This window comes from Alosa pseudoharengus, unplaced genomic scaffold, assembly GCF_046254945.1.
Source record: "Alosa pseudoharengus isolate Yale_2024_CS ecotype anadromous, Long Island Sound unplaced genomic scaffold, YU_APseudo_1.1 YU_APseudo_1.1_scf_2, whole genome shotgun sequence".
NCBI lineage: Eukaryota > Metazoa > Chordata > Actinopteri > Clupeiformes > Clupeidae > Alosa > Alosa pseudoharengus.
This window is the reverse complement of record NW_027468663.1, coordinates 32,249,979-32,272,917: the sequence shown is the minus strand read 5'-3', so window position 1 is coordinate 32,272,917 and position 22,939 is coordinate 32,249,979. Positions and strand designations below refer to the sequence as shown.

Genomic DNA, 22,939 nt, shown 5'->3' with positions numbered 1-22,939 from the left:
TTTAGTTTGAGCAAATAATAATTATAATCAAAGTTAATCTAGAATACACCAGATGGACACAAATAAGCAACAAAAAAACATTTTATTCAGGGAAATGTTCATTAGAAGCAATCAACTACAACACATGGGTCTGTGCAGACACATACTGTATTAACAGGGAAGGGGTAACTTTTACCCAGCACTGAACAGCTTTTTGGATCCAGATAACTCTGAAACTCAAATAACAGTTAGACATTCTGATGCATGCTACAGTAATTCTCCAGTAATCATACTGAACTGTTATCAGACCGTTAATATCAGGACAGTGACAGGAAATGACACAGAGGCAGATCAATTTGTGAACACAGACAAGGACAAAGAATTGGCTGGCAAGAGGAGTTACAATTTTGACATACTGTACAGTCTGTAAAATACAGTGTTATTCAATACAATGATACTCTAATGCAATCAGCACAGAAACATGAAACAGTCCGCTAATGATGTATCAAAGTAAGAACAATGATCTTTAACAATGTGATGTATCATGCATTGCCTCAGAGAGAGTGAGGCCCTGAGAGGGAGAAGCACCACAGGGATAGCGGCTCACAGTGGGCACAGCACAGTAAAATGTCAGCAGATGCATTTTTATGTTTATTTGTGGGTCTGACATGTTGGCATTTGATTAACCCTTGACATTAAAGAATGAGAGACTGAGAAAGTACACTGAGGGTGATATCTTACACGTTCTTTACATTAAGCTAGACTGCTTCAGTTGTTGCTTGGAAACAAATAGTGTCAGAACAAATTAATAAATGGAAATGCAACTGTATAGATCTCTCAGTGCAGTTGTGTTGCTGGGTGTCTGCTGTCTCCTCTCCGCTCACACATCCCCCCTCCCTGCAGGGGGCGCTGCCTCCTCCTTCAGCTCGCTCAGGAGGAGCATGGACCCCTCGCCCTGACCCCAGCTGTCGCGCTCATCGCTCTCGTCCGTGTTGGACTCGTACTCTGAGGCGATGCCCGACTCCCTGAAGCCCCGCACCTCGAGGCCAGCGAAAAGGAACTCTTCCCTCCGGGGGGAGCCCTCTACCGGGGACACTTCCTCGACATCCCCCTGACCGGAGTCGTGGTCTTGGTCCTGGTCCTCGTCCTTGTGATCTTGCTGGTTTTGGCCCGGGAGGAAGTGGAAGTTCTGCAGCTGGATGGGACAGGCGTCCACTCCCAGCATGCTGTCCTGCATGAGGGCAGAGGGGTAGGCTGAGGTTACGCCCCGGGACACAGATGGCATGGTGGGACGGAGAGCGATCTCGAGAAGGCTGTCCTGTGAGCCCACTGGAGAAGAGAGTGTGATAAGGGTGTTAGACTATCAGCTATCAAGTACTGCACACTAATATAAGTGATATGGGGACTATACTGATTTTTCATTAAAGAACCATTACAGTAAAATGCTTGATGTGACTACTATAAAGACCAGTTTACAGTTTGGACTTATAGTTCTTCTAATTCACTATAGAATGTCTTGTCTAACTGTGTAGTGAGGTTTGTTTGAGACAAAATAGATGTGTGTCTTAAGCTGAAAATAAAATCTGCTTCAGAGTTAACCCAGAATGATGCAACACAACATCACAGTCAACCGTCCCTTGTCAGATCCTCTGATGAATACCTCTGAAATGACAGGGCAGCTAGCTAGCCTCTGTGTGGCCAGGGCCATTCTGACTGTGTAATGAGAGAGAGAGAGAGAGAGAGAGAGAGAGAGAGAGAGAGAGAGAGAGAGAGAGAGAGAGAGAAAGAAAGAGAAAGAGAAAGTGAGAGAGAAAGACAGAAATAGTGAGAGAGAAATAGATATAGAGATAGATAGAAAGAAAGAGAGAGAGAGAAAGAGAGAAATAGTGAGAGAGAGAGGGAGAAATAGTGTAGGCACGCAAACACGCAGTCAGACTCACGAGGGGAGCGTGCGGACACACGGAGCTCCAGCTCCTGCACGTGTTTGACCAGCAGCGAGAGGTGCTGCAGGAGCTCAGCGTTCTGAAGCAGCAGTTGCTCCGCCCGGCCCTGGGCCTCCGCCCTGGCGGCCACCTCCACCTGTACCTGCTGCTGGAGCAGCGCCACCTGGGAGAGTTCACCCAGAGAGTCCGTCAGCAGATCGCCCTGACGGAGCTCGTAGGAACACGACGCCTGATACATTAATCAGCACATGCCGTACTGCATGCAGATGTATGGATACAGCATGCACCAAAATGCACATGGCTTTGCATAGTCCGGTACACCACAAACAATGTAAAAGCAAACACACACACACACACACACACACACACATACACACAGAGAAACAAACACAAGCCCTCACAAACATATGCTTCCAGACATTCACCATAATAACTTAGTCTACAATGTCTGCTAGTGTTTATTAGTAACACTTTTGAAGAATATTTTAAAGAATTATCTGTAGGTTCTGTTGTGCTGTCTAGTCCTCATTATTAATGTTGCATGTATTCACAAACATTAAAAGCCTTTACAACACCCTGACAGCTGTCACAAGCCAGCAGCCACTATCAAAACATCCTAACGTCACTATTCATCCAAAGAGCAGAGAACAGCTGCCACCTCCATTTTGATGTATGAATGTCTAGCTTTCACTTGTAGCATGCCGTTGAGAGAGAAGTAGGGGTGGCCCTGCCTGGGAGCTGGCTGCCTGGGTCTTCTGCTCCTGCTGCAGCAGCTGCCTCTGCAGCAGCTGGATGTGGTGTTCTACTGACAGGGCTGCCTCCTCCGCTGCCAGGCCGCCCCACTGGGCCCGTCCTCCTGGGGTTTCCGTGGTGACCGCCGCATCCTGCAATAGATTGTATTGTTCTGTGAGCACCTTTTCTTTCCCTACTGAATAGCTGCCCCTGACATGGAGATTTGGAGTGCTGTGTTATTAGTGCATGACATAAATGTAGTGGGAGGAAAAACAGTTTTTTTACTTTGCTTTGAAAAAGCTGAAAAGGCTTATGAATCACAGTATGACCAATATATTGGTCTGCAATGTTTTTATGTTGTATGTTGCTGTATATATTCTCCAAGTTTATCAGGCCTTTCCTAGCATGCTACTTACAGTACATTTCAGATATATTGGCCAACTGTATATCAGCCACAATATATTATAGTCATGCACAACACTGGCATGGTGGTCAATGATTAACAAGATGACATCAAAGCACACCCTGGAGTGAAACTTGTAAAACATCAACACATACATTAAAAATTCATGCTGAGCTATCAGCCTGCTGCAACAGGGTGATGTGTGTGTGTGTGTGTGTGTGTGTGTGTGTGTGTGTGTGTGTGTGTGTGTGTGAGAGAGAGTATTTTTTCCCTTTTCCAGTTGCCAATTGAAGTATACAACATAGTTACATTTCTATCTGCATAATTGATGAAACCTTTTATAAGTCTGGTCTGGACATACGACATAGTCAACAAAAACCTTGACTTTCCATCACACAGCATGTCTAGTGATGATCAAAAATGTCTTTCTTACCTCAGATTATCTACTACAGCTGTACCACTTTTATCAAACGCCTCACAGCTTCCACACCCTGTACACTTCCTGACCTACCCTCCTGCAGCAGCCGAGAACATGAGAAAAACTCTAAAAACAAACATCTGAGACTAGTACTGTAAGACCTTAATAGAGTGATTCTAACAAAGATTGAGGTGGAGCAAGATATTTCATCAGGAGCCACTTCCGGGAACCCGGATCGCATGGGGGGGGGGGGGGGGGGGGGTCAAAATCCCCCTTTATGCAGAGCAGAGGCAGCGACTGCTCCATTGAAGTCTATGGGCATAGCTGAATTTCACCACATATGCTAAGGTCTTGGTTCTATAGAGTTAAGAATGTGAATTTTGGGCACGTTTTCATGATCGGCAAACCCTTCTGAACATTTCAGGTACATTTTTAGCATTTTTGAGCATTCCAGTCTGGAGAAAATCGACTTTATATCAGGTGTGCGCCGGTTATTTATGCCGCTGCTGTTGGCCAGTTGCAACGTACGCTCATCAATACGTCATCGACACGCCTCTTTATGCAGACAGGATTCGATCCCCATTTCGCGCCCATAGACATGAACTACAACGAAGTATCTTGCTCCGCCTTAACAATCTTTGATTCTAATACATGCATTGTAAATGGCGTTTTACAAACGGAAGTTCGGGAGGAGCGTGACGGAATTTGCCACGCCTCCTTCAATCTACCTGCTGAAGTTCAGTTGCAGCATCGGTGTTACTCCGCTCGCAGTGACTACCGGTTTGCTCTCTTGTCTCAAGCAGAACTTGCTGCCCATTATCTGTTACAGACCTTCATGGTCTAGGTTGCGTGGGAAACTACTGGAGGGAGGTAGTTCTTATCTTGTCGCTTTGTATTAGAGCTGTTTGTAAAGCCCACTCGTTCCTGCTGAATGTTGAGATACATGTCACAAACATGTAGTGCTATAGCCTACTAGATAAAGGCACTTGTTTTGCTATGTGCCTGTTTTTAGCTAACAACTTTTCGGTCGCATTGGGTGTGTTAATAGTTACAGGCTCACGGAGTAGCCGATATTGCTTGTCTGGAGGCATAGGGTGAACTGAAGTCAGTGTAGGCTAAATATCCCGTGAATCACACTTGAACATTGCAAGCGACCATGTTATATAGACGTGACATTTCTGATAAATCAGGCTTCCAGTTCCAATCCGTCCTTCGTGGTTCTTTGGTGAAGGTGAAATTGCACTGTGGTGTTCATGATGCTAACCTTTAACGAACACCAAGCTAAACTGTCATTCGGCCAGATTCTGTGCCGCAACAATCTGGTATCATTCTGATCCAGACATGCGCAAATATGGAGTCCCAGTGTGTGTGAGTGTGTGTGAGAGAGATGCGGAGTTGAGGTCAGTTTTGCCGCTTTTACCCCCACCTCAATGCCGGCTTTGGCCGTAAGGCAGCTGATACACAGGAGCTGTTGCTCTGTCGCTCATTGCTAAGAGGGCAAGGAAGGAATTTTTCTCCTTTAAAGTGTTTGGGAGTTTTTTCGCCTTCCTCTGTGTTGAGAGTGCCAGCATATTAAAGCCTTCCCTAACTGACCAAGGGAGCACCTACACCAGCGTGTAGCTTTGCTCTGTTACACTCCTAGCTGATCATGGAAGCACCTACACCAGCGTGTAGCTCTGCTGTTCCTTGGAATCCTCTCTAATAATGTGCTGCTCACCACTTCTCTTGCCGTTAGCTACAGTATTTTAATTACTTCCTGGTTTCCATAGCACCTCATATTGCTAAATTGGCGCTATTGCTATCCCTGGATTACTCAAACTCAATTATAACAACTCTATGTAATTATATGCACTATCCTGGGGTGTTAGGCCTGTATCATCAAAGCATGTTGTAAGCAACAGCCTACAACTACTAGACTACTATCGTCTCCATTGTAATTTGTGGCTAAATGTAATTCGCTCATTTTGAATTACTTGATAGGTGTTGGCTAAAATGAAACATACATTCTTAAACAATTTCAAATCAAGGCCAACACTTTCCTGATGTTCTCCTGAAACTTCTCCTCAGTCAGAGTGTTGAGCAGATACTCAATCCTTTTCTCTTTCCCTCCTGCTATAGCCAATCAACCGAGCACCTGTGCCGCAGCGCGGAGCTCCGTTCCTCCGGCATCTCTCCCTTTGTCCATGCAACATGCTTTGTCAACCCAGCAAGTTATGGGTGCCCGCGTGCAGCCCTCTACCTTGCCTTCCACTACTGAGGTCTCTTTTCTCTATTCCAGCTAATCAAGCCTCCCCTCCTTTTTCTTTGCAGACCCAGGGTGCTGTGCAACCTCCTTCCCATCCCCTGTAGCGACCGTGTCTCTACCTTTCCCCTTTCCCCATCATCTCCCACCGGCGCGAACCGCGTTCGTGCCCGTGTCTCTTCCCCGTGTTCTCCCTCACCCCTCTTTCCCTGGATTGGTGCCACCACCCATGGGGTCACCCAGTGTTTCCCATACATTGACTTATTTGTAGCGGCCTACCACAATATCAACATTGACCACCACACAATGATTTTCCAGGTTGTACTAAATTGTGCTTAAATCTGGTTAGCATCATAACCACGCTGTGCTAATTTGTTAAAAACTGTTCCATTCAAGTTAATTCTGCAAACCAACCACCACAATTGGAATTTAATTCTGTGGGAACAATGTTTTCCAGATCACACCCAGGTCAATCTATGGACATTATTGAATCTTTAGTTTATCTTTCTGCTCTACATGTTTTGCTCTTTACAAACCCTTTTGCTTCATTTTTTAAGGTGCCTTAGTTGCCCTCATCTTTGGCCTGTATACACGGATCCTGCTGACTCCTGCCTGCACAATGACTCCTGCACGATCCCCCCAGAGCAATTTGGCTGAGCCATAGACTCTGCCAAGCATGGGTTTCTTAACATCCATTAATCAGTTTAGCTTCAAGATGGCTTTTCAGGCTCTTCACTAATCTTCATGTCAATGCCTAACCTACTCCAGCCTAGCCGCTTGCTCTCATTCTCTAAATTTCTTCTCATGCTCTTGAATGCAAACTGCCTCTATTAAAATGTTTGCTACAGGTTCATATTTATTCTCTAGATCGGCTATTATATTGCTAGGTAGCTCAGTGTTCTCTACAAACTTAATACAGCAAAGTAGAAACCTGTAACACCCATTTATCACCTTTCAGTAACTATCCTTATATTCAGACCATGTGTACATGCTTTGTAATGTCTAAGTTCCCCTTATAGCATATATTAATTTTTTTTTGCACATGTAACCCTCATTGGTTTTAAGGGATACTCGGATATCTACCAACGCATATTGGTATTGGCACAGACCGTTTTAGGTTTCATTCAGGCAAATAACGGTCTACCCGAGCACTTGCTCAAATACTCCAGGTGCCTTAGATACCTTTCATGTCACCTTATCTATAGCCTACATGGTCCTAGCAAGGGTCTTTTCAATTGGGTTGCATTTTTTGGGGTGATCACATGGATCCTGCATGATTCCTGCAAGGCACTCCATGTCCCAGGCTAGGGATCTTGCCAAACAGCAGAATTGTAGATTGTAATTTGGAATGTTAACTTTATGAATCACTCACAAATTTTCAAATCACATGCCATGAGCATCTGCAACTACATCAGCCCTCTATTCCCACTGCACTGATCCCGAGCTCTGCTACTGCAAGCTGTACTCCCCTGCACTGATCCCGAGCTCTGCTACTGCAAGTTGTACTCCCCTGCACTGACCCCGAGCTCTGCAACTGCAAGCTGTACTCCCCTGCACTGACCCAGAGTTCTGCAATTGCAAGCTCATTGCCCTGCATGTCATGTTAAGTGCATGTTATGTGTTAAGTGCATGCATGTTAAGTTGGCCCTCAAGCTTCCCATTATTTTAGGATTGGTACAGCCACCACCACCACTGGTGGTCTGACCAATCTGCTAAGCACTCCTTCACCCTGGTTAGGGATCTTGCCAAACAAGTTTGCTGTTTTGAATGTCAACTCATAGATTGGCATTTGCATCATCATTAGATCTCCTTCTACCATAGACGACAGGTGCCCCTGGCTGTCTTAATTCAAGTCGTTCCTCTATCGCATCCCCATTAGATCCCCCTTTTGCTACAGACGACGGACGCTCCGTCACTTGCTTCTGGTTTCAAATGCAGCTCAAAGCTGTTCTAACGCAAGCCCCAGCAGACCGTTACTCAACTCATTCTTTTAGGATTGGTGCAGCCACCAATGCGGCAAATAACAGCCTGTCCGATCAAGCCCTCAAAACTCTCGGCCGGTAGTCCTCCGACGCCTATCACTCATATATCAGATCAAATCTCTGATCTGAGGAAAGCGCACCTCGTGCACTCCCATTGATTTTGCTCAGCGTGGATCTGGCCATAGGGATCTTCAAACGCAATTTTGTTGCGTTGGTGTATGGCGGAATCCTGCCCGACTCCTGCCTGCACAGATGACTCCGGCACGATTCCGCGAAGCCCTTCAGGACCATGGCCAGAGACTTCGCCAAACATGCTTTTCTATTATGCTTTTATGTATTATGCTTTTATGTCTTTATGCAAATTCAGGAATGTGAACTAGTGAAATGGTGTTTTACAAACGGAAGTTCGGGAGGAGCGTGACGGAATTTACCACGCCTCCTTCAATCAGTCAGGTTATTTATTCGCAGTCTACCTGCCGAAGTTGCAGCATCGGTGTTACTCCACTCGCAACCCACCACCTCCCCTTACGCCTCCCGTCTCCCATAGTTAAAGAATAAGGGGGTGTATGGCGGAATCCTGCCCGACTCCTGCCTGCGCAGTCGACTCCGGCACGATTCCGCGAAGCCCTTCAGGACCATGGCCAGAGACCTCGCCAAACATGGTTTTCTATTATGCTTTTATGTATTATGCTTTTATGTCTTTATGCAAATTCAGGAATGTGAACTAGTGAAATGGTGTTATAGTGGGCCCCAGTAGAGAATGAGAGAAAATAGAAAGTCTATTTTTTACCCATCTGGTCTTTGTATGTTATCAAAAACATTTTACAATACTTGAATCATCAGTTATCATTCAGATGTAGTGACATAATCTGTGAATTAGTGAAACGTACACAGTGAACACACAGTGAGGTGAAGCACACACTAATCCCGGCGCAGTGAGCTGCCTGCATCAACAGCTGCGCTCGGGGAGCAGTGAGGGGTTAGGTGCCTTGCTCAAGGGAACTTCAGCCGTGCCTACTGGTGGGGGTTTGAACCGGCAACCCTCCGGTTACAAGTCCGAAGTGCTAACCAGTGGGCCACAGCTGCCCTGCCACGGCTGCCTGCGGATATACAAAAAAGCTCCCAGCCTCAAGATGACACCTGTAAATACGTTATATGTGAGGCTGTGCAGTTTAAACATCTTCCTCTATCTGATACTGCATTGGCTCCTTTGAGGCATCATGTTCCAGACATTCCAAACCTAACAAGGCTTACATATGTAAAGTGGGGCTCCTCAGAATACAAGGTTTACATACTGTATGTAAAATAAGGCTGTTAGAGTGACCTTAGGCACCAGGCATGAAGAACAGACTCACATATGTAATCTCTATCTCGGACCTCAGAACTGAACATGGAGCACTGGCAGCAAACCTGCCTACTACAACTGGAGCCGTGAGAAAGGGGACTGTGCTGCAGTGACAATGGATGGACTGTGGGTGAACCTGGACTGTCGGACGGAACGACCGTTCATCTGCCAGATTGATGAGGTGACATACAACATCATCTCAGACAAAAAGATGTGGTCAGACGCAAAGACTCACTGTGAAAGCAATGGGCACAGACTGGCTACTTTCAAAAATGCTGCCACCAAACCCAGCCAGTGGCCAGATACCCCACACTGGATGGGGCTGTATAAACGGTCTGGAGGCTGGACCTGGGTGGAGGGTGAGGAGAGTCGGGGGGAACTTGACTATACCAACTGGCATACGCGGCTGTTCTGTGGGCTGATGGCCTCTGATGGGGGATGGAGGGATGAGTTGTGTCATGAGAACCTGGAGGTACTGGAACTGAGTGAGACCCCTCGCAGCTGGCACAAAGCCAACGAGGCATGCAGGAACAAAAACATGCATCTGGTCACCATCCGCAACGCCAATGAGAATGCTCATCTTCATTGCCAGCTTTGCCGGTGAGTTCTGGATTGGCCTGTCCAACGACCCCTGGAGGTGGCCTGACGGTAACCTGACTCCGCCAGATGGATTTGCTCCGCATATCCATCTGGGAACTTTTCATTGAAGAACTTTTGGGAAGGGGCGGAAATACTGGATAGCTGATTGGATAAACCATCTGTCTATCACCACCTTTGTTGGTTATCGACGGGCCAAATCAACCAATTAGATGAACAAAGTGTTCTTCTACATACAATTAAGTTAGGGAACGTGACTAACGTTAAGATGTTTTAACTTACCATTTGTATGTGACATGAACCTAATCAACGACAATTCCCATCAAGTTTTCACGGTAGGCCCTACACTTCTGAAGAAAGTATATTCCTCCATTATGAACTGGAATCAGCCGTGGAGGATGTCTGTGTCGTTCATTCCTCCCAGCTGCATGGCTGAGACTCATAGCTTCACAGCTTACCCAGGAATACTTTCTAATTTGAATAAAACTTGCGCGATAGCTATGCTCATCTCTGTGGATGCCGTCATGTTGTTCGTTGCGTCACACCTCAACCCGCCTCAAAGCCAACGCTGATTGGACGTTCGTTTGGTGAACTGCTCCAAATTCTCTTTAACGGAAAGTATCCAGACTGATCTGCGAGTGAAACCCTGAAGCTCGTGAGATCAGGATGGTCTCACGAGGCTAGCCTGACGGCTCCAGCGCCGAACTCCATTACTGGATGGAAACGGAGCCCAACAACTACAAGGACACCAATGAGGACTGTGTGGTGATGCATGAAGGGTTGTGGTATGACCTGCCGTGCTCACACCGCCACCCGTTCTTCTGCTTGATGAAGAAGCTGAGGGTGGTGACAGCGCCCTCTAGCTGGGAGGAAGCTCTGCTGCACTGCTGGGGGCAAGGCGGAGACCTGGCCAGCATCAAGGATGATGACAACCAAAAGCTGACCCATAGGGTGGTCCAGGATGCCACAACGACGCATGTGTGGATGGGGCTTCGCTTCCTGGCAGGGAACTGGCTCTGGTTGAGTGGTGCAGATCTGGTGTACCATCAGTGGGCAGTGGGGGAGGGGCAGGAGATATGCCCACTTCATCACTGTGCAGCAATGGACCGCAACACAGGGAACTTGGTCAGTAGGGGTTAAGTCATTGAGAGACCTCAGACCAGCCTCAGACGAGTCCAGGAAGTGACGTCAATTCCGGAAATAAGTACATAATTTTACATACTTTACTCTTTATGGAGAATACAGCTGGAAAAAACTTGTTTTCTTTTACAGTTCATGGAAAAAATAGTCACATTAGGTAGAAGCTTTTTATTATTATTCGTAATTCACATTTATTTATTAAATAATCGATCGTGACTGACTGTCCACGAGATCTGCCAGTCAGCTGGAAGGAGCTCGTGATACAGGGACTCACGGCAGATACTGCGCGAAATTTTGGTTTATGGCTATCGTTTAGGTGTCCTTCCTATTCATTAACATGAACATGATGACTGACTAAATAAATGACTATGATGTTAAATAAACTATTGTAGGCATACAAGTTATCATTATATCACATCACATAGCCTAGTTTTCTGTAAGCTAGGCTACTGTGTGACATGCTTTAGGCTACAGGATATAAATCAACAATAGGCTATCAACACGTTTGCAGTATCACTGTTGCAGAAATCACATACAAGAAGGCAGCCTCTTGATTGTTTGTACATTTTTGCACATTCCAACATAAGGAAGCAGCATGAGGAAACTTGTAGTTTTTCTGCCTTATTTTCTAACTAATTTTACGAGTCTGCAGTATCACTGAGTACAGCTGTTACAAGAGGGTCTGGCGTCCCTTTATTATGATGCACTTCCTGCAACGCGGTCATTCGTCTCTAAATGACTTAACTCCCTCTCAACTTGGTGCACAGGGACTGTGAGGAGAAACTTGACTTCCTGTGCCAGCTGCTGTAATCACTGAGGTGTGTGTGCGTTTCTGTACTGTATGTGCATCTCTGTGTGTGTTTGTAGCAGTGTGTTGTAGTTTTAAGTTCGAGTCTGTTGTTAGGATGTATGGTCTGTGTGAGTATTGTGGAGTATATGTAAGTATGGGAACATGCAACATACTGTATGTTGTTGTGGGGTACATGTGTGTGTGTGTGTATGTTGTCTGGTATATGTAGATGTGTATGTTGTACACATACACACATGAGCTTTTGTGTTTATTTGCAATGTGTGTGTATTTTAGTTAGTGTGCTGATAAGTGTGTATCATATAGAGCCAGATAGATGGGATGGTGTGACTGTCTTGCTGTTCTAACTTGAGTTGCAGCTACTCATCTCACCAGTGATTAGATGTAGTGCTGAAATGGAATGAACATATATTGCCTAATGTAGTTCATGTACTATACTTTAGTCTCATTTTATGTGGATTAGGTGGGTGCATACAGTATATTTAACTTAAACAAAATACTAATAAAACTTTGATGCTATGTTGTTACATAATAATTACCATTACTATAAATTATGATGTTTAATATTGGATACTAAAATCATGTAATTACACATAACAGACTGTAATATTGTTATATGTGTGTATTTCTTTAAGTAAAACTACTTCACTCAAAATGTCTTGTCATTAGAGGAATTGGAAATATATTTACTGAAAGAAATGTTGACAGATTGAGTACTTATTTCCTCTATACAATGCAGTTCATGTATGTTTGTATGTATGTATGTATGTATGTATGTATGTATGTATGTATGTATGTATGTTTTACAAAATACATTAATAAATACAAAATTGGTTATATTGCACGAAAATGTACGTATTCCAAAGCTCATCCTCACTTCAAGGTCACAAAATTGTCACATGTAGAGTAACACCATTACACTCTAAAACCACATCAGCCACTACATCATCAAACAATGGTTCATCAAACTAGATTTACCGCATAGCGGTACAGAATGTAACACCTGCTCAGTCCTCCACATTCTCTCAAGTGTGTTTGCTTCTGTGTGCATGTGTGCTTCTTTCTGTGTGTGTGTGTGTGTGTGTGTGTGTGTGTGTGTGTGTCACAGTCCTGCCTATTCTCTCAGCAGAAAATACATTTCGACATCTCAATTTTCACATCTCAACATCCTCTACTTCATCCCCCACTCCTGAAACTCTGTACTCTTTCTCACAAGTGGCAGTCATGACTATTGTTTATGTTTGCACAAGAAACTATATGCAAATACAATCTGTATACAGTCTACACACAGTGAAAAATTATGTGAAATTTCATCATCCACAGTGTCTGTACACAGTGTTATTCACCAACATTTTATGTCTGTACAAACTTCTGCTCTCTGCCTCATTAGGACAGGTCTGCAATAAGAGGCCAAGTATATTTTGGTGACACCCAAACAAGTGTCCATATCCACATTGCACTTAAGCTTTGACCACAAAGTATACTGGTCATATTATGCACTGCTATACAGTACGTCTAGTCTTTAACAGTTTGTGCTGGTGTGTGTGTGTGTGTGGGTGTAGCATTACAATTTTGCATTGACATTATTCACTGAGTGAGAGAGAGAAACACCAACTTTGGCACAGCAGTCTTGAGTTATTCCACAAAAACTGCTACCCTGTGTGGTATCAAAATTACTTCAGATTTATGTATGGTTCCCAATACCATAGTCTAAGGCTACAATATTACACTTTTAAGGCTATGTTAATGTAGGGCATATCAGTGTATTTTGATATAAGAACCATCAGAGCAGTTCAGTCTAAGGCTCATATCTGACCCCTGTTGGTCATTTCAGGGGGCAAAAACATGATTTTACTCTATGCTTGAAAGATGATGCTAACTTATTTAAAAGAGAGATTTTGTTTTGATTTTGTTTAATTTGATTTGATTTTGTTTAATCCATATTTGTCCACCCAGAACACAGAAACACATTTCAGTAGTCTTTTATAGATGAAAACTACCTTCTTCTCCTTCTTAAGGTCCTTCACACTACGGCTGGAGTCCCCTGATGTGCTCGCAGACAGAGGGTCCCCTTCCTCTGTCTTCTCCATCCAAGCTGAGGGTGGAAGCAGGAGAAAGAGTTATAAGTGGGGCCAAGTTTTGTCATATGTGAGGCCACCTGTAGCAGATGCCAACAGAGTTGAAACTTACTCTCAGAGGTTATGAGGTCCTCTGTAAAAGAAACCTCCAGAGGCTTCTCTCATGGCTGACTTCTGGGTTATTACAGGCTACAGTAGCTCAAAAATGTGCCCTTTATCTTTCTTAACATTTACATCTGTAAGCCATGCAAAGAGCCTTTGAGACAGATGGTCATTCAGAAAACAGCTTGTTTGGGCTCATGGGCTGACACACATTCATGCCTAAACACAGGATGTTTTTGAGGCACATTCACATTCATCTCGTGCACCTGGTGCAAGGCTTATTCTTATCTTAACTCAATAAAGTGAGGAATTTTTCGCATTGCGCTCCACTTTTAATAAACCTTGCGCCCAGGAGTGTACTGTACTAATTAGTGACATATGGTGTGGTCTGGCGCATGATCCAAAAATCACTGTCTTACACCCTTTAAAAATGATTACGCCACTGACCAAGAAAAACCTGGTCTATATTTAAAGGCGCATATAAAGCACAGCTGAGTGAGGATACACTGTTACGAGATGTAAGCAGTAACTCCTCTGCAGGATAAATATCCTTAGGATTTTTATTCAGTCATTCGAACATTATTGGGGTACGTGTTGCTTTTTTCAGGCTATGTTTTCGATGGTAACCCCTTGTCAGTCAATAGTGAAAGTAATTAACTGGGTATACAGTACAGTAACTGTTTTGTCGTTGACTATGAGACCACGGTGAAGTTAGTTTCACTTTGCCTATGAGTTCAAATAATAGACGAGTGCAGATGCAGATGTAGTGCATTTTCGGCTGTGCTTCAGATGCGCCTTTCGCTATAGACCAGGTTTTTCTTGGTCAGTGGCGTAATGCTTTTTAGATAGTGTAAGATAGCTTTTTAGATAATGTGCCAGACCACACCTTAGGTTGTTAACTGCCACACCCCTGGGCGCATTGCTCAATAAAGGAGAAGTGCATGGCGAAAAATTTGAGTGTACAATAGGAATAAGCTTTGAGTCTTGATAAGAATGCGCTATGCGCTGGGTTTTAGATCATCAAGATAGGGCCCTTAATGTCTATAAAATTTGCGCCTATGACCATCCGTTTCTGATCGCCAAAACAGGGCCGAACTTCCTCAACCACATATGCCTTTCTGTGAAAAAGGGAGAATGATTGTCTTAAATAACTTAAACCGGTAAATCTGTTCAAGGATGAAAATTACATTAATTAATCAATAATTGAGGGAAGGATGATATGGATCACCTAATATGTTCTGCCCGTCAGCATCATCCAGACTCAGCTTGTGGCAAACCTCAAAAGCCTGACCAACAGTCCGCACAATCTCCATGGCTTGACTCTGATATGGCAGGAGATGACACACACAAAGAAAGAGGAGTGGGACACCATAACACAGGGAACATGGCAAATACAGGCCAAAAACTGTAGTACATTCAAGCACTATACACTATTCACTCACCAGAAAATCTCTGACATTTAAAATAGAAAGCAGGTGAACAGATTGGTTTCTGTGGCAGCAATGTGGCTAAAACGTCATAAAAATTATTCATTTGTAATCAAATGAATCATGTTTGGGATGTGTGTGGGGTATGAGTGGGGGTCCCAAATAGGTTTGCATTTGTGTAGGTTTGTGTAGGGGTGGGGGAAGGGACCAGAGTCAGCTGGAGCACTACTGCTGGCTGAGAGAGTCGTGACCATGCCACAATAAGAGCGCTCTGTCACTCTGATGGATTGGCCCATTTCAAAGGTGACGAGGACAAAGACATTTCTCATCTGGTTGGTCTTTCCCTTATCATGGTCTTATATTTCTATTCAGGCTCTTGGAGAAATTCGGCAGTTTGTCTTTGGTATATCTGAGGGTTCCTGGCTGTGAACTGATTTTCTAACTGTGTTCTTTTCAGTGTCTTTGTGTATAAAGAAAAAACCATTAGGCCATTAGGCCTGCACATTCCTACAGAATATTTACACCTAGCCTATAATTAATTCCTAAGATAAATAAATGATGAACTCATATTGATTTTTACTTCCCATATGGGTCAATGACGTGACATGCAGATTTTGGTGTCCGAGTCCATTACTTTGATTTCAATTATTTTATTCTATAAAACCTGTATAATTTAAACATATTTTCTGTTTATCATAAAAATTATATATATATTATGTTTTGTCATCTCAAACCTTCAAAATGTCGCGGCACAACCGTCCGAGCAGATTAACACTATGTGAAAAGTATTAAATTAAGGAAAGCTGGCTCTGTAGTGGAAGTTGAACTGGAGTGCATCACTTCAATATATGATAAAAGGACCCTGAACAAACTGATCAACATTTTGGACAATGAGTGTCATCCACTCCACAGCAATATTACAAAGCAGAAGAGCTTGATCAGCTGGAGACTTCACTCACTGCCTTGCACAACAGACAGACTGAGGAAGTAATTTGCCCCAGGGCCATTGAACTGTTCAATGCTTTACTTAAGGGAAGAGGAGAGATAGACTTCTCCGCATAGTCTGTCTGTCTCTCCACCCTCTCCATGTTTGTGTACTGTTTGTCCACTAGCCACTTTTTACCACTGTCTTACTGCTTCACTGTTTGCGTGCTATATTAGCACATATGCATAACCCCTCCCTCCATCCCACAGCCGGATTGTGGCCACACTTATACCTATACTTAATACTTAATGCTTTATAATCAATACTTTTATAATGGCTGTAACCCTATTACGTCAACCCATTCTTGCACTGATATTGTTTTTCTATAGTTTTTGTATATTACCTTGTCTACTGTCTTAAATGTCCATGTTTATTTATTTTATGCTGGTCTCTAGACTTTATTCTTGCACTGTTGCACTGTTGGACTTACTCATTTGCACTATCACCATGACACTTACTCTCACAGAGCACCTTACCTTACTATGCACAGAGAATCACAGGCTCAGTCCCTGCCTAAGTCATTGCAAGCGTCTCATGCTTAATCACCCCTAAGCACACTGTGTGGATACTGTTTTAGACTTGATTTAGATTTAGTGTCATTTAGTATAATTTGTATTTTAAAGGAGAATTCCGGTGTGATATTGACCTAAAGTGTGTTGAAACATGATACCGAGTGTGAACGTATGTCTCATAGCCCATCTCGGCTTGTCCCCTGCACTCCAAAATCTGGCGCTAGTTAGCCGATACTAATAATGGTGGTGCTCCGGCATCGGCCTAGCCATGCAAATAAATCACTGTTTTACACCATTTACGAGGCTCAATGTATCTCCACACTTCATTGGTAGACTTCCGAGGGCCCTGACATTTAAAACGAGACATTGAGAACTTTGAAAAAGCACTGGTAGTTTACTTACAAGACGATTTATACAGACAGGTCCTTCACGAAGTTTAGCGTTTGCAGCCATCTTGAATTTAGTCACGATAAGTCGAGCGAAGAGTAAGAATGAACAGGTATGATAAGGGATCAGATTCCAAAAATAATTCCGTGGAAATGCATGGATTCCAGTTGCTGCTACTGGAAGAAACTGGAATCCATGCATTTCCACAGAATTATTTTTGGAATCTGATCCCTTATCATACCTGTTCATTCTTACTCGTCGCTCGACTGAGTAAACTACCAGTGCTTTTTCAAAGTTCTCAATGTCTCGTTTTAAATGTCAGGGCCCTCGGAAGTCTACCAATGAAGTGTGGAGATACATTGAGCCTCGTAAATGGTGTAAAACAGTGATTTATTTGCATGGCTAGGCCGATGCCGGAGCACCACCATTGTTAGCATCGGCTAACTAGCGCCAGATTTTGGAGTGCAGGGGACAAGCCGAGATGGGCTATGAGACATACGTTCACACTCGGTATCATGTTTCAACACACTTTAGGTCAATATCACACCGGAATTCTCCTTTAATATATTCTTTATCTTTTACTGTCCTTATTGCTTAGTTGTGTTTTTTATATTATATACTTTTATTACTTTTTCTGCTGTTAGTGCATGTTGTGATGTCTGTATGCTACTGAGACCTTGAATTTCCCCTTGGGGATCAATAAAGTATCTATCTATCTATCTATCTATCTATCTATCTATCTATCTTAAATATAGAATTTAAAAGGTAAAGAAATTAAAAAATAAATATGGGGGCATAATTTTATATTGAAGACCTTTCAAGTAAACACAATTCACTAGTTCACTACAATAGCTCTTAAATTGTTTGTCCAGAAATTTGCATATCTGAAATGTCAGGGCGGTGCAACCGCATTCATAGAACGTTTATTTTTAATTGAAGAGGGAAAAGAGACAGAAACAGAACATTGCCTCATCAAGAGGACCCCAAGTGACCTTTACTGATGAGTGAAAAGTTTGTAAATCTCTCTCAAATGTTAATAAATAAATAAATAAATAAATAGCTATTTTCTCTTCATAGTTGGACTTGTCAGGTTTACATGTCAGGTGGTACAACCAATGTAAAACTAAGATAAAATTATTTTAATATAAAACTATTTATTGTATTGGAAAATCGAATGGATTTTTGCTAGCAAAGTCAAACTTCCTAGCAAAGTCAAAAGGTTATATACAGTAGGTGTCCAAGAAGATGCCTAATTTGAAACTAGTAGCAAACATCAGGTGGCGCAACCGCATCATCAGGTGGTGCAACCAGGTGAAATATGAATTTAAACCAAGACATAGTAGATTAACATGAACAATTGGTTGTAAAATGTGTTGTAACTAATTATTCTATTCTATTGTAAAGTATTTAGTAACATTTTAAATGTAAAGTTGGATATTGGATAACCAAAATACCCACCCTCTACGATAAAGTATTCATAAGTTACTTTTAATACCAAGGTCACCTACAAAATAATAATGTGTTAAGCACTGTAGTCACTCTCAGGTATACTTACCAAAAAAAAGAAGTGCTGCGCAAAAAAAGAAGTGATTGCGCCACCTGACATTTTGTGGTGAAATTACAAATACAGTCTAAAAAAGTATTAAAACCCATGTAAATGTTGTGCAGCCATTAAGACTTATTTAAGCACAGTCTTCCAACTTAAAATAATGCATTGTGTTCATTTTAAAGATTATTTTGAAAACACATTTTTAAAAGCCTTTTTTTGTCAATGACCCATATAAAGATAACAATTTGAGGAAATAGGAGGTTCTATTATATCAGAGGGCCTTTTGCATCATCAAATGAGTAGCCTATCACATCAAGCTTGTGGCACCATGTTACCTCCAGCACTGTAAAGTAATGTTATCTAAGAGTTCCATATATGTCTGGTGTGAGCTCTTTATATGTCATGTGTTCCATAAGTATTTATGTTAACTGTATGGACAGGGGTGAATATGCTAAAACCTATAATATTGAATTAGAAATAAATACTAACCATTTCAGTGGGGGATGGGAGGGATGTTCTGTGGCTACATTATCTACCACACAAACAACTTCTAGGATTAGATCTAGGATTAACTAACTGTATCATAAATTACCATTACATGGCAGGAGTCAAAGTTTAGAAGACCATCATGAGAACTGCATTACCTTTCTCTTACATTTAAAGACGTTGCAACGGAACACTTTGCTCTGGCCATCTCGTGCTATATAGCTGAAGATTTTCAGATCTTGAGAGTCATGAGAGACATAGAAAATCCTGAGTGAAAGGGAAAACTCAGTGAACGCCAACAGATAATGATCTCCATGGAAACAACCAGTATGATTACATCTGCTCTCTGTTCAGCCTTTTTCTCCCTTCCCCCCTGAGTGCCTTGTCCTTAGTGGTCATTTGACTTTATAATATAAAGGTCATCCAATAGTAGACAAATGTCAACCTGCTCAGTAAATGATGTGATGTTTCTGGAAAATCTCTATAATGGGGCATTTTAATTAGCTTTTGACTGAACAGATTTGGCATCTGACATTGATACTCTAGGACTAGGCTACTCCTGCTATATATGTTTGACCTACAGTGCATAGCCTACCTGTAGATAGGATCCTGGATCAGAGTTATGTGATGGCTGTCATCCCATGTCCTGTCTTTCATCTGTTAGAAACCACTATGACATTAATCACATTAAAACTAGATGTACCGCAGAGCGGTACAAAATATGACTGCCGCCCAGTCCAGCACATTTTTTCCACAAAAATAAATCACGCTGAAAGGCCTATATGATTCTAACTGTCTCACTAAATTGCATTATCCACACTCAATTCTCACTGGTATCTGCTAGACAACAAGTACCAAAACATGATTAGTTCATAGATTTCACATGTAAAATTAATTTTATACAACCCCACCCCCATCTTGCCTGTTCATAATTCTGAGAAATTCTTGAATTGTGTGCATGTGTGCGTGTACACGTTTATGTTTATGTGTGTGGGTGTGTGTGTGTGTGCGTGCTTGTGTGTTTGCCTGCGTATGTGTGTTTGTGCATGTGCATGCATGCGTACATATGTCTACTGTGTGAGTATGTGTCATACGTATGATTACTGTGAATGTATGTGTGTGCGTATCTGTTTATGCACATGTGTGCACATGGAATGGGTTAACATGACCCCTGGAGGCAAACATACGGAAAAAATTGGTCATCCTAGGCCCTACGGTTCTCAAGATATTCACAGAAAACTGTGTCTGCCCTACCCTCCTTTCGGGAGGTGCAGTCCAGCGGGGGGGCTACAGATCAAAACAAAAAAACGATGGTTCCATGCTATCCATATGGGGTTACATGCCCACCAAGTTTCGTCTACCCCGGTCTTTCAGTGTCCCGGGAATCCTTGACGGAAATTTGGACATGCGAAAAAGAAAAAAAAAAAAAAAAATCTGACTAAACCTATATGACCGCCGCTTCGCTGCGCGGCGGACATAATAACATGGCTCAAACTCTTACATTTAGGTTGCATTCATTAGTGAGATGCTGTGGTAATTAATCTGTTTGTTATGTCTGTTAAGACAATGGTTATCTGCCTCAGGAACACTTCCACTTCAGGCCTAAAATTAAAACTTTCCTTACCTTTTTTTTTGTCTGAAACATGACCTTGACTCCATCTACAGCGACCATTAAACTGACTTTCTTCTTCTTAATGTTTTTCACTTTGAATTCATACTGTGAGAAAAACAAATAAAAATGTAATGCTTTGCTCATTACACATTTCAGGTCAAAACGATATCTCAGAGCACAATATACATTCAAGAGAGAGAGATCATATCAAATCAGATTGATAAACAGATAGAATTATGGTGCAATATTAATATAAATATGATTACACATGCTAATATACTTGCAGTTAATTGTGCAACGGGTACAACTTTCAAGTTACCATTACTCTCAAGCAAACCATATCCGTTCAGAATCATGTGATCAAAGAATGCTTTTGGACTAGTCTAAAAGAAAGCCTACTTTGATCAGTAACTAGGTTCTATGTGGTTCATGTGTGTCAACTGTCTCTGAAACACCACAGACGAAATAGGCTCAGATCATTTTAAAACCACAGTGGATCAAACTGAATATAAACAGATGCGTCTGCTGCCTGTCACTGCCTTGGTCTGCAGCAAAACAGTAAACATAAGCAAACAAGAAATTCACAGGGGAGCCAGCAAATGCTTACAAGATTTGGCAGAGGCTCACAGTACAAAGTGGCCTCCCTCACAGAGATGTTTTTCTGGCTCTTCCAAGCGAAGTCAGCCCCCATCCCCCCCACCATCAGCCAGATATCAGAGGCAGTATGCATGAGCATGCCACTCAATGCTATTTCAATTTCACATGTTAAAAAGCACTCTCACATCGCAGGACAACAAACTGGACCTGACAACTTACATCCCAAGTGTGAGGTGCATTATCAAAGGCTCTTTCACATCAGAGACAGCCAAAGAGCATTTTAAATATTACAGACCACTCCTGCGGCAGGACAAGCAAGTCTTATGTCTGTCTCTAATATTTTTTGTGGGATGGGGAATGACTCTGTTTCTGTCTTTGACATTCCCTGCCCTAAAATATCACCTATTGAGATTGATTTTTCAACTGGATGAAGCTTCACAAGCATAGTTGGATGACGATGCTATATCTTTAAGGTGAAACATCCAATGTACAAAACCATGGCAAACTAGTGTTAGACCCAGTTTCCTGCTTTCAAATGTCTACACCTATTTAACACTAATCTCAGTGAACGACTGATATTGTCCAATGATTTGAGGTGTACTGTACCTCAGCACTGATGTTCTACTGGGAATGATGTTTTTAGAAATTGCAATAAGCCAGACAGCTGGATTATGTTACAGATGTGTTTCCTAACAAACAGTTTTCCTTTACTCAATTAAGCCATTAAAATTATATTAGTCAAGGGTGTGTGAAGCAACTGAGATTGTAAGGTGAGATTGTATGCGTATTTATTCAGAAAATGTATGGCTTACACGTATTCTTCTCATAGCTGCCAGTATGTCCATCCGGTTATTGGGTCTCACAACGTCCAAGCTGCCAATATACTTTGAAGATAAACAAAAAAAGGAGAGACACATTGGCCCATATGTTCCTTACTTAATTTGTGAGAGCGACTAGAACAATGTACATACATAAAGCAAGCAACTTAGGCTACTAGGTAACTTAGAAGATACATTTCAGTTTCAAAGCCATCACCAGAATATACAGGGACTTTACCTTCACTTCAAACATCACGCCGTGCTTGAATGCGTCCTCGTCGTGCATCGGAATCCTGAGGTCTTGCGCATCATCCACCAAATTGTACCTTGTCTTCTCCGGCATTGTGGACACTGAAAAGTTTCACCTGAAAGCTGGATTCTTTCAAGCCCAAAGACAGAGCAAAGATCTTTGCCCATAAGTCACCATCATCATTCAAAAACAAGACAAAGGTTGAGACGTTGAAGAATTACTGTTGCTTTCTCTGAAATGGTCCATCTGATTCACTCATTCATATTCATTCAATTCAACCCTAATAGAATAAAGCATCCAGTCACCGAACAAATCAAATTAGCGTCGATGATAGCCCGAGAATCCTTCTGTCAGAATCATAACACTGCGTCCTGGTGCATCGTTTCGTACGTAAAGTAATAATTCACCCCGACGTGCATCTGAGAGGAATTCCACCTGTTTCTATTGGAGTATCACGGATTTAAGGAGGGCTGATGGAGACGCACGAGCATTGTCCGTGGTTGGAATACAGAAATCAAGGTGAACACTGCCATCTAGAGGTGTGAAA

The 22,939-nt window shown here is 42.5% G+C and overlaps 1 protein-coding gene across 1 annotated transcript; it reads right to left on the bottom strand.

The window, feature by feature from the left end:
- Positions 1-859: 859 nt before the first annotated feature.
- nos1apb (nitric oxide synthase 1 (neuronal) adaptor protein b) lies at positions 860-22,485 on the bottom strand. The gene is made up of 12 exons (XM_076293230.1): positions 22,381-22,485; positions 22,137-22,208; positions 20,740-20,832; positions 19,711-19,772; positions 19,274-19,382; positions 14,998-15,091; positions 13,590-13,684; positions 10,447-10,676; positions 9,280-9,472; positions 2,654-2,806; positions 1,920-2,085; positions 860-1,308 (listed from the first exon to the last, which is right to left on the bottom strand). Exons 1-12 carry the CDS (start codon positions 22,483-22,485, stop codon positions 860-862), a joined length of 1,821 nt encoding a protein of 606 aa, XP_076149345.1.
- Positions 22,486-22,939: the final 454 nt, after the last annotated feature.

What these genes read in the sequence shown, in the direction of transcription:
- nos1apb (XM_076293230.1), bottom strand. Translation starts at nt 22,485, where the DNA reads ATGCCGGAGAAGACAAGGTACAATTTGGTGGATGATGCGCAAGACCTC. An exon ending in GCGTGATGTTTGAAGTGAAG is followed by an intron (nt 22,209 to 22,380) that starts GTAAAGTCCCTG and finishes TTATCTTCAAAG; the next exon opens with TATATTGGCAGCTTGGACGT. An exon ending in TCTTTAAATGTAAGAGAAAG is followed by an intron (nt 15,092 to 19,273) that starts GTAATGCAGTTC and finishes CTGCCATATCAG; the next exon opens with AGTCAAGCCATGGAGATTGT.